The sequence below is a fragment of the Cuculus canorus genome, chromosome 23, assembly GCF_017976375.1.
Source record: "Cuculus canorus isolate bCucCan1 chromosome 23, bCucCan1.pri, whole genome shotgun sequence".
Classification (NCBI taxonomy): Eukaryota; Metazoa; Chordata; class Aves; order Cuculiformes; family Cuculidae; genus Cuculus; species Cuculus canorus.
The window spans coordinates 3,724,858-3,736,915 of record NC_071423.1 but is presented as its reverse complement, the minus strand read 5'-3'; the positions used below and the strand labels follow the sequence as shown (position 1 = coordinate 3,736,915).

Below are 12,058 nucleotides of genomic sequence, written 5' to 3'. Positions count from 1 at the left end.
ACAGCAGCCCCAAGTGAATTCTTACCTTGTCCTTCAATCGTGCATCTCGGGGTCATCAATAAAATCAAATCGCTTTGGGAATGAATAGTGAGAAAATCTTTGCTGCAGGGCAGATTTCGCAGAGCTGTAGGTGCAGACAGGTCAGGGAGCAGAAATGTGGATCAGCTCTGTGGCTCCACGTTCTCTCCCAGCTGAGCATCGCCCTCCGTGATCAAATCCATACTGGGGTTGTGTCCCTTTGAGCATGTGAAGCGTGATGGCTAGGGAAGGGAACATTAATTACAGCCACTGAGCAAGGGGTTATCTGCCGGGTTATCTGACTCACATCTGAGGCCCGCGGTTGCCGATGGTGCAGAAGGAGCTCAGCGCTCAAACAGCTCCAGGAGGACGTGGGCAGAAAGCATTCCACTGTCCCTGGGAGCATTCTGCTTCCAGTCGGAGCAGAGCTGGGGCACAAGCGGGCTGGGTTGGCCCTTGGCAGCTGGAGCTCCAAAGTGACGGATGATTGACCAGGGAGCTGCTAAATGCTCTGTAGCAAATTAAAAGGAATCGATCCCAAAGAGACCAATGCACAAATCGTTGGGCCTGTTCATTCTCTCCTGTGTTGAGGGGATGGAAATCAGAGCCCAAAGATGCCCGTTTTCCATCGTATGAAGCTGAGGGTCAGCCTGTCCTATGGGAGGATGATAACTATTCGAGTCTGGCCGGGCAGGAGGCAAGGAAAAGGCATCGGTAAGGTAAGAACACTGTATTCGGAGGAAGCCGTCCTTGACAAACGGGGCATTTGATGCATGCCAGCCCGCTGTGGCAGCTTGCCAGGTGCTGTGAATGGCCTCTGAGTGGCTCTTTTAGCATGTCGTTTCCTCTCACCCCTCTCCAGTGGCAGATCTCTTTCCTTGGAGCACTTGTAGCGAAGGCGCTAAACCAGGCGAGGTGGTCAGTCTTTGCAGAGCTGCCCCTTATATTGCTTTGCCCTACAGGGATGCTCAAAGGACATGTTCTGGCTTTATCGGAGGATTCAAAGGATGCCAGTACTCAGTGCCCTCTGTTCAGGCAGCGATGGCAACTGCAAGGACACAAAGGATGAGGCCAGATGCTCTTTCCTGAGGGCACTGTGTGCTTTGGCAGAGCTACGCCAGTGGGATTTCTCTGGCTCTCAGAGCTGGACAGGGGCACAGCAGAAGGCTGATGTTTGCTGGGATAATTTCTCCTCTTCCTTCCTGGTTTGTTTTGTCTGGATGGGGCTGATTTCTCTGGTTCTGAAAAAAATAGGGACAAATCTGTGTTACTGAGAGACGTTTCTTTGAAAGTCCGCAGGGTGTCTGGCTGCGCAGAGCATATCCTTGGGCTGTGAAAAGCTTTTTCCTGCTGGTTCCCTGTACTTGCCGCTTTCCATAGAACTAGATGTGTTTGGTCGTTGGTTTTGAGGTTTGTTGTTTCCTCTCCCTCTTACCACCCTCACTAGTGACAACTTGCATGGTTCTTCCACAACTTCCTTCCATACCACCGGCTTCTTGTTTTTCCTAAGTGCAGTTTGCCAGCACATCTGTTGATCGCGTCCTCTAACGAGGGTCTCCTGATTGAGGCTTTGCCTCTGTGTGTGGTGCTGGAGCAGGGTGGGTGTAAGAGAGCCGAATGGTCCTCAGCGCCGTAATATCTGGCAGAGGTTTTTGGATGGGAGGTGGCAAGGCTCTCCTGATGAGAGACTTCTGGGTGGGGAACTGGCTCTTTGCTAGAGTTGGCTGGAAGTTATTTGAAAAGTCAGGGGTTTCATGTGTGGAAAAAGATGGATTAGCTCACACTTTTATTGTGGGACATTTACATGGACACAGGCCAACCTGTATTTTCCCTACCCTTTGTTTTCCCTGGTAAATTAAGACCACTGTGATTGAAGTGCTAATTTGGAAGAACCGGGTTCTGTCCAGCAACTTGCATATTGCTTGCTTGCACTTTAAAAGGACAACACATTGGTTCTTGGAGCCTTTTCTCTTCAAGTCTTCCACTGGGTGCAGTGCCAGAGGCTGACTGTACAGCTCGGTGGTCGAGGCACGGCCAAGGGAAATTCAGATCAATCCAAATTGGGTTAATCAGAGGTTTGAACCTGGATCTCTCCATGATTGCCCCATGCAGCCAAGAAAAAACAAGTTCCAAGGGCCTTGGGAAAAACATTTGCAAAGTAGCATCATATCTGCAGGTCCTTCTGATGTAAGGAGGGGATCTGGTTGTATCCAGGGTGCTGTGGTGGTGGAGACTGACCAGCCAGCGGCTGTGCAGTGGGAGATGAATGCTCTTCCCCAGAGCAAGTTGCTCCCTACCTTCGACTGCGACATCCTCTGGGCTCTCCTTTATCTGCAATGCAGCTTTTTTAGCAGTGGGCTGAGGCGTCCCCTCACGTGGGAACCGTCGTACTAAACTGTTACCCGTGTTTGCAAACTGTCCACTGTGTGTGTCCCTGCTAAGTGATGTACTTTGCTTGCCAAGATACTTGGGTAAAACACAGTCTGCCTAAATCTTGTATGTGCTTGTACTGAATCAGGCTAAGCCATTGTGGCAGTTTAATATACTCCAGTCGCAACACCTCCGAGATGAAAGAAATGAACCTGAACAGGCTATTGGAAGCCCGAGTTAAAAGCGGCTGCGGCAAAGATGCCAGTGGGATGGTCTGAGCGGAGAGGATGGCAGTGACGGGCAAAAAGCAAGTTGTTGGCTTTGCTGGAGCTGTGTTCCCAAGAACACAGTCAAGGGGAAGGGTCTGGTGGGTCAGAGCACTTGCTGGTGTGTCAACTAAATAATGTGGTCATTGTGGTCTCGGCTTCCTCCTTGGGGCCTGGGCAAAGCACTCGGGGTTTGAGGCTTAGCTGGTTTGTGGCTGAATGGTCCTTTTCCGCTGGTGGATGGTTCAGACACTGCAGCACTGAGCAACCACTGCGCGGTGGAAGCAAGGGGCTCCCTTGACAAGTGGATGTAAAGGAAAGCAAGACTCTGGACACCCAGGAGGAATTCTCCCTAGAGGAGAGGGACACAGTTCTGTTTCTCACCGACCCAGTTTGGTTTGCTCTCTTGAGGAAGATTTGTGATCTCTCTGGAGCTCCCTAGTACTTTGCCTACTCACCTCTGCTCTGCGTTGCAGGTTTCCTTCCAAACGAGGCCCTGAGGTTCCTGCTGGCAGCTCCAGTGGTCTCCTGTAGAAGTGCCCTCCTGCTCCTGGTGCCAGCAGCCAAGGCCCCTCCAAACCTGCTTCTGCAATGGGTGGGTTGTAAGCACTGGTAAGACCTATGAGTCGTGTCGCCTTCGCTGCTCTCTCCCTCTCTCGCGTTCTCTCTCTCTGTCCTTGTTCCTTCTTGCCCATTTATTTCTGTTCTCCATGTGCTCTGCTGTTCTGTCTCTGGGGTTTTCGCTGTCAGGTAATGAGGAGCTGTGGGTCCAGTCAGTCTTGGAGATGCCGAAGAGACGAGACATCCTGGCTATCGTGCTGATAGTTCTGCCCTGGACACTACTAATCACCGTCTGGCACCAGAGCACCATTGCTCCACTGCTTGCAGTGCATAAGGGTGAGAGAAATCAAACCAGCCCATGCCAAGGCTGTGCCATCCCTCCCTCGTCCTCATATCCTCTCTCATTTCATTTCTCCATGGCAGCCATTCTCATCTCAGCTCCCAGTCCATGCTCACGCAGAAGCCTCCCCACTTCTGCTCGAGGAACAGCTCAGTGCTCGTAGGGGTTCTTCTGAGACATCAAACTCCAAGCCGTGGGATGCACGTACTGCACTTGGAGAGATCTTTACAGCCTAAATCCAGAGTACTGAAGGAAGATGCTGTTCTTTGTTCCCTGGTGATCTCTAAGAAAGGAGTCCCTTCCTGCTGGTCTTTGCAGCATTCTGCACACGAGTTAGTCCAGCGGGAAACCTGGAAAAAAAGAGTGCAGAGGAAACAAAGCTGCCACTTGAGACAGCTGCTCTGTGTGATGTGAGACAAAGAGTGTTTTTTAAGTGTCCTCAGGAAAGCAGGAAACTGGTTTTCTTGCACTTGAAGGAGAAGGCAAGAGCCAGCATCTCACCTGGTGGTGGTACAATGCTGCGAGAGTCGGCTTCCACACTGTCACGCGAAGTATTAGATAGAGCCCTGGCCCAAGTCAGGTGAACGCAGGATGTTCTGAGTGATCCTCTCTGGCCAGAAGGGTCCTAGCTTTTATCCTGTTCTTGGCATAGCAGCGATGTCCAAGGCCTATGAGAGCTCTTAGGGGTTGGAAGAAGCCACATTGACAACTGCAGTCTTCATTCTTGGTTCTGCCCTTCTGCTGAGCACTGGGGCAGGCAGGTCAGGTTGGAGACACTTGTCTGTGGGGATGAAGGCCAGCCCGTTGTCCTTCTCTGGTCCCTTTCTCTGGGAGATCCTCTCCCCTTGTCTTTTTGATGTTTGTACCCATTCTCCGCCGTTGCTTATGCTTTTGCAGAACAGTCTGATGTGCAGTTTGTGTTGTCAGAAGTTCAGCATCTGTTCTGAGCAGCTTTACCTCTCCCTCTGGAGGACTGACAGCCACCCATGAGGCTTTGGGCAGTTGTTAAGAGAAAAATGACTGTGATCCACTCTGGAAGGTGGACAGTTTTTCAGAGGATGAGGGATCTACTGGGCAGGATCAAGCAGGACCTGAAAGAATACTAAGAATATGCTGTTTGTACACGAGTTTGATTCAGTGCCCTAAAAAGTAGGAGCTGTTTCTTGTGAATGGCCATGGACACTGAGGTTACAGCACAGAGACCGCTCTGCTCGGACTCAGTCGTGGTCTTACCAATGACCTTGGTAAGACAGTTCCTCTGCTTCCCTGAACCCCTAGAGCAAAACGAGGAGGCTCCTAGGAGAAATCTTGTTCTTGTGAAATGTTTCTGACGTCCTTTGGTAGCAGGTGCTGAAAAAAGAGATGTGCATCTATACCCTAGAGAGCACGGAACAGCAGGGCTTCCACATGCCAGGATTTACAGCTGAGATGTTGACCTGCAGGGGTCTGCAAACTGTCCCGAGCACCGTCCTGGCTAATTACATTTGGATCTGTGTCCAATGCATTTTGCAGGTCTATTTTTGAACTGGTTCCAGCGTTCTCTGCTTTCGGAGAGCGTTGCTGATGTGCTTTGCCTTCTGTAAGGCCTGATAGGACCACGTGCAGACACCTTGACCCTGTCCCCTCCATCAGATACGCCCCCTCCTTCCTGCAGTGCCATGGAGCATGAAGCTTTCATTCAGTTCAGGGCTGGTATCAAAGTCTGTGCTGCTGGAAGAGTTACACGCTATGAAAAACAAACCCCATAGGTAGTACCCTAGTGGGTCAGATCTAATGTCTGTCTCTTCCTGTCCTCTCTCATCTGAAGTTCCTGGTAGTAACTGGTTTTGCAAAACCTCTGACTCAAAGCATTGTGATCCCACTAGAGAGCAGATGGCTTCTATCCCGAACGGAGGTGCCCCTTCATCTCTGCCGGATCCTGACTGCAGGCTGTGCTGCTCTGCAGAGGTGTGAAAGTCACACCCTGGAAAAGGGACAGGTGCACGGACCTTTTTTTTTGCCTTGAGCTGATGAACGAGCCTCTCTTGGCAATGGTTTTATATGTTTGGATCAGTGTGTCTGTATCTGAGCTGTTCATTGTTCACATCCACAGCGCTGAATGGGCTGTTCTGTTCGGAGATCCGTAGGTTCTTTTTGAGGAGGGGTTGCTCAGAGGCAGGTGGAAGCCTCTGCAGGAAAAGCCTACAATTACAGGCTTAAATTTCTACTCTCCATTTCTGGATTTGAAGCATGTCTTTCTTCACTTCTCTGTGCCCCATCCCAGGCCGGTCAGGACAGCAGAGGCTACTGCAGTGTCCTGGTGAGATGCTGCTGCTGGGGGATCTTCTCTGACTTTCTATTTGCTACAAAATGTATGTATTCTGTATGTTCCCTGCCTCCCAGTCCAGGGGCTCCAGTGCCAGAGTGCAGAGCCATAAGTCCTGTCCCACCGAGTGCGATGCCCAGAGCTGTAAGTCATGTCCCACTGGAGCTCTTCAGGAATGACAGATCATCAATCCATGCTGCTATTTGCTTTATCTAGATCTAATTGCTCCACACGCCCATCTCTTCTGGGTGCTTTTTGAAGTTGCTTATTCTGAGCACTCAGCTGCACCATTGTCCCGGACTCCCAGAATTTGTTCGCTGCTGCTTTTCTAACAGCAGGAACTTCTTTTCTCATGAGTGTGTTTTTCCCCGATTCCTTTATTTATTTGTGTATTTATTTGTCAAAGCCTCCATCCGAGCTTGTTTCCTTTCCTCTGAAACCACGAGGGTCACCTGCTCTTAGCAAGCAGCCTGCTGGCTCAGTCGGGGGGTGTTGGAGGACTGAGTCCATGCGGCTTTTTCTTCTCTCCCGTACCCTTGCTCAGATGATGGTGGTGACTCCCGACGTGATCTCGCTGCAGGCTTGGACTCCAAGGAATACTGCTTGTCGGACCGGGACATTGTGGAGGTGGTGAGGACAGAATATGTTTATACCCGTCCACCCCCGTGGTCAGACACCCTTCCCACCATCCACGTCATTACGCCCACCTACAGCCGGCCCGTACAGAAGGCAGAGCTGACGCGCTTGGCCAACACCCTCCTGCACGTGCCAAACCTGCACTGGATCCTAGTGGAGGACTCGCAGCGGCGCACGCCTCTCATCACCCGACTGCTGCGGGACACGGGGCTTAACTACACCCACCTCAACGTGGAGACACCCCGCAATTACAAGCTGCGGGGAGACATGAGGGACCCCCGCATCCCCCGGGGCACCATGCAGAGGAACCTTGCCCTCAGATGGCTGAGAGAGACCTTTAACAAAAATAACAGCCAACCTGGGATTGTTTATTTTGCCGATGACGATAACACCTACAGCCTGGAGCTCTTTGAGGAGGTAAGAACCTGCTGGGGGGGCCTCGCCTGGCCAACACAGCAGATTAGCACGTGGAGTGCAAAAGATGCTGTGTACCAAGCTGTCAGGATGCTGTGTACGTCCTCGCCTGACATCTGGCTCGGTCTTGGCTGCACAGTGGTCCCACTGCAGCTGTCCTGAGTTTTTCTCAGGGGCTCCGTTACTGCACTGCAAAGTGTGTATTTCCCAAAGTCAAAGGCATCCTGTGCAAAGAACTGGGATCCCCAGTTTTCCCTCTGGCATGTGATTAGGAGGCAGATAGCTCTTACTGTAAAGGGAGCTAATGAGGAGCTGCCTTGCCCTGTGGGGAGCCTTGTTAGGACTGGAATATCGCCTGCTGTCTGACATGCCTAGGAGAAGAAAACTGAGCCATCCTCCTTCATGCCCCACCCTGGAGGAGATTTCTGGCTGATTCCTGATCTGATGTTATCCACTTTTCTTCTCCGTCACCCCTATGTCTTGCACTTGGCTGCCTATTAATTCATGTTCGTTCTTGTTTGAGGAGTTCCTGGGGTTTCTCTTCCTTGCTTGCTGTTTGCATTTGTTTCCTCTCATCCCGGAGTATCCACTGGTTAAATTCTGTAGCTGTCAAGAGCCTGGCGCCTGCTCTACACGGATCCCCAGCTGAGGTAGCAGTGCCCTTTCAGAGTTACGCCTGAACAGTGTCAGCACAGTCCTAGCACCTGCAGGACATCTTGTTCAGGGGATGCTCTGGGCGGTTGTCTCTGGTTTGCCGCACACACAAAGAGATTGTGTCTGTCAGGACTTGTTTCTGCTACCATAAAAGTAGAGCTTCTCGTGCACTGCCTCTGCCAAGAGGTGTGCAGTGCTCCTTTCCAGAGCTCTTTCTCTCGCACCAGCAGGGGATGGATGGTCTCTCGTGCTGTTGTGGGTAAGCAACGGGACTGAGGCTTCAGCCTGGAAGTTTGTGGCTCTGGGAGCTGTGATGGCAGGCTGGACCTCAGCGTGTCCTGACAGTCTTGTCAGGCTTGAGCAGGGGAAGGTTCCCATGTGCTTTCCCACCTTTGCTGCTTGTTCCACTCCTGCTGTGGAATTATACTACTCTAATTGAGCTCCTGTGCCTTTCCCTGTCTGCAGCTGTGCAGTGCTCTTCCAGTGCCCGGCACGCTGTACCTCACCTGCCTTCCAGCTCTGAGATTACTTGTTCCCTTGCTCTCCTCAAGGCCAAGCTCTTGCAGCAGGGGACAAGAAAAGGAGGATTGCCTCTTTCCCCACCAGCTGCCAGTTTTCATACCAAGGATCACCTATTTCTTTGCTCCATACACACCCCCTTTCCCTTCCCTGATGGCTTTTGCTTGAGCTTGGATAGCAACAGCAATATAAACGTTTTTAAAGCTGAAAGCAAATTCAGACTGAATCTCTTTCTTCCCCAGTCCCCTTTGAGGCTGGCACTGGCAGCATCCTGAGACAGACACCGCACTTTAGTAAAGCAGAGAGGGTTCCTTCCTTCCCCTGTGTGCTTTGCTCGTAGAGGCTTTTCCTCTCTGAGATGAAGCTGCAGTTAAGGTCACCCGGAGCCAATGAAATGTGCTGTGAAATGCAGAAGACATGCACTATTTTTCCCCTGTGGACAGGGGCTGCCGTTAGCATGTGTATAATGCAGAAGGGCAAGTGCCAGAGCTCTTCTGGTCTCGTTTACAGTAATTAGCAGTGATGAGATTAGCTCTGGGAGATCCCTGATCTAAGAGACTGGGCTGAGAGCAGAAGCAAGGCTGAGCCTGCCAGCAAAGCAGGACAGGGCGCTGGGGGGTGAGCACGCAGACTGGCATTCAAAGCATCTGCCTTGGCAAGTGCAGCCATCTGAAGTGTCCCCCGATGGCTCCTCTCTATTTCTGTCGGCTCTACGGGGCATCCAGTGTTGTTCTGCTGGGCAGCAGGAGCGGCTACAAAGCACCGTCCTGCATGTTGGGAGCTTCAGAGGGGCTGTGCTTCTCTGTCCCCGAGGCTGGGGGCTACAGCTGCCGTGCCCCTCTCTAAAGATGCTTTTAACCTTACTGCGTCTCACAGGCTGAGACGGCAGCTCAAACTCCTTAGCTTTCAGAGAAAGCACCTTTCTTCCCACATATGCCATTTCTGTGTTTCCAGGTGGCCTTGGGCAAGGCGCTTCCCTTCTCTATGCCCTGATTTCCCCAGCTGTCCTTGCGGAGGACTGACGCCCCACAACTCTGAAGATCTTTGGATAAAAATACACTCTTAAATCTCAGTTATGTTGATTATGGGCAGCTTTGTTTTTAGTGCTGAACTCATGCTTGGTTCCATGACTGTCCATTATTGTTGCTATCGTTGCCACTTTCTAAAGCACTTTTCTCCTCCAGCTCCAGGATGTACATCCTTGTTCAGGTGAGTACTGAGTTCTGCAGCTCGGTCCGAGCCACAGCAGGTGCTGGGAGCATAACCCATGCTCTCAGCTCTAGGATTTGCGCTGAAGCTCGAGGATGCATAGCTCGTGCAAGGCAGCGAGCAAGGTGAAACCATTCTAGTTTCATGCAGCCAATCCTTCTGTGCGCACCCACCATCCCTTTCTCTCTTTCCTTGCCTCCAGATGCGCAGCACCAGGAAGGTGTCGGTGTGGCCGGTGGCCTTCGTTGGTGGCTTGCGCTATGAGTCGCCCAAAGTGAACGCTGCAGGGAAGGTCTACGGCTGGAAAACTGTGTTCGACCCCCATCGCCCCTTTGCTATAGACATGGCGGGGTTTGCTGTGAACCTCAGGCTGATTCTCCAGCGATCTCAGGCTTACTTCAAATTACGAGGAGTGAAGGGAGGCTACCAGGAAAGCAGCCTGCTCCGGGAACTCGTCACCTTGAATGACCTTGAGCCGAAAGCTGCCAATTGCACTAAGGTACGGTCTTTTCATCATACATGGGGTGTGGGGATCCGGAGGTAGGAGAAAGCTCATTCTGCCTTGTCATTCAGTCGCTTGACCTCCGCGTTTGGAGAGGGCACAGCCTCGTTGCAAGGGAGCTGGGAAAGGGCGACTAAGTATTGAAATGCGCGGAGGGCAGTTATCTTTTCTGGTTGCAGGCTGCTAGCAGTTGCCATTAGCCTTGAAATATGGAGTTCTTTCTCCCCTGTAACTGTCCCACGTTCTTCTATTACCTCTGGAAAATATCCGTATTGTTTTAAAGATGGGCTTCTCTGTGCTCTTGCCAATCCCTGGCGCAGGGAACTCCATAGGTGAAACGTGGATCAGTTGCTTTAGTGAATTCCTGGGTGATTCTCCTGTGATAAGCCAGCATCATAATGAGGTTTGGCCCTCTGGAACCCATCTGAACTGTAACCAGGAGTACCAGCCACGGCATTCCTGGCTGCAGGGAAAGACTGTTCACAAAATCATTGCCTTATGGCAAAGTTACCTTCTCCCTCTTGGCATCTATGCGATATCGCTGTATTTGCCTACAATAACGTGGCTCTTTCTGTGTCAGAGATAATGCAGAAATATTTTAATGCCTGGGATATTGCTCTGAGCTCTAGGAGGCTTCCAGGAAGCTTCATTTTGCGGCGGGTGGATTTTACTGCTGTCAAATGACTGCTAATTATTTGACTGTGCATATTGCCCAGGAGCCACCACATCACGGAGCAGGACCCCGATGTGCTAAATAACATAGAAACTCAGAATGCAATGATGGTTCTTGCCTTAAAGATTTCCTGGTCTAAGATGAGAGACAACAGATGGATATCTATCTGGAATGACAGGAGAACGTGCGAGATACAATGAGACAATGTTGGTTAGACTGACAGGCATCAATCACAGCGCATCAGCAACAGAGGTGCTGTCAAGTGCTTTTGAGAGCTTTGTGAGCGGATACTCTGGGCACCACCGCTATGGAGAGGGTTCCTCTGAGATCACAGAGCCCTCTGTGCCACTGTCATGCCTTTGTCTCGAATAGGCATCAGTCAGTCTGATTTAGGGAGTCTTTATTGCTTAATTATCATAGAATGGTTTTGAGTTGGAAGGAACCTCAAAGCCCATCCAGTTCCACCTCCTTCCATGGGCAGGGACACCTCCTGCTGGATCAGGGGCTCCAAGCCCCATCCAACCTGACCTTGAACCCCTCCAGGGATGGGGCAGCCACCACTGCTCTGGGCAACCTGGGCCAGGGTCTCCCCACCCTCACAACAAAACGTTTCTTTCCAAGATCTCATCTCAATCTCCCCTCTTTCAGCTTAAAACTGTTTTCCCTCATCCTATACTTATTTTGTAACTACCAACAGACCCAGTGTTGGATCCAGGTCTCCATCCCTTTTTGGAATAAGAAAACATTTTGAACAACGCCCTACACCTCTACTTTCCTTCTGCACCACTCACCGGCTCCCAGCCACGTTAAAAACAAGGATCTCCATGTTCTCCATAAGGAAAAGGAGCTGAGAGGGAGGAACAATTTGTTTATTATCTGATACCTACTGTGCCTCGGTTTTTAAATCTGCATGGCTGTGGTTACGGTTGCCCAGCACTGGGATAAATAACGCAGATGGTGTCCCAAGGGTGGAAAAAGAGATTGGATTCAAATTAGATCTCTGTTCTTGGGCACTGCGTGCCCTTCTAGCTAACAAGGAAGCACTGCCTGGAAATAAGTGTGTTTGCAGCAGAACAAGGGAGATGCTTTTGGTTGCTTTCGGTCTGTTGTACAGGGGATTAGAGGTGTTTACTCAGTGGCCAGTTACGAAATCTTTGGTCTATTGTCCCTGCTGTAAATAACTGTAGGAAAGAAGCTGTGTTAAAAGGCTGGGAATAGGAAATCGGGGTTGTGGAGGAAGGAGAGGAAAGAAAATGTTGTTTCCAGGCACAGGGAAAAAAAAATGGTGCTGCAGCATCAGTGCTGTCACGCAGGAGCCGCAGGTCAGAGATGGAGAAGAAGCAGGAATTGCTGGCCAGGATTCGAAACAGACTGCATTTCTTTTTTTGGCTCGGCTGTGGGGATTTTACAAGGGTCCTTGTTACGAAGTGAATGCTGTCTGCTCCTGGCAAACTCCGAGTGCAGCTCTGCCTTGCTGCTTTTAGCTGATGCCAGCAGCCTCCATTTCCCAATTGCTGTTTTGCTCACCCGGTTAACGAGGAGGAGAGTCCGGATGAGCAGCAGAGGAGGACAGAAGTAGGCTGTGGACTGG

General features: G+C 51.0%; 1 protein-coding gene across 9 annotated transcripts in view; it reads left to right on the top strand.

Moving 5' to 3' along the window:
* Nucleotides 1–12,058, top strand: part of B3GAT1 (beta-1,3-glucuronyltransferase 1) — a 39,052-nt gene that overhangs the window by 19,923 nt on the left and 7,071 nt on the right. For 2 of the 9 annotated variants that reach the window (XM_054086842.1, XM_054086844.1), the window contains exons 2-5: nt 3,131–3,249; nt 3,405–3,551; nt 6,405–6,913; nt 9,495–9,791. In XM_054086842.1, the coding sequence (XP_053942817.1) occupies nt 3,246–3,249; nt 3,405–3,551; nt 6,405–6,913; nt 9,495–9,791 (957 nt within the window). In that variant the 5' untranslated portion in view covers nt 3,131–3,245. Of the gene's footprint in view, nt 1–354; nt 738–3,130; nt 3,267–3,404; nt 3,552–6,404; nt 6,914–9,494; nt 9,792–12,058 lie in introns of those variants that run through there. The other 7 variants (XM_054086843.1, XM_054086846.1, XM_054086845.1 and 4 more) reach the window with 7 other exon arrangements.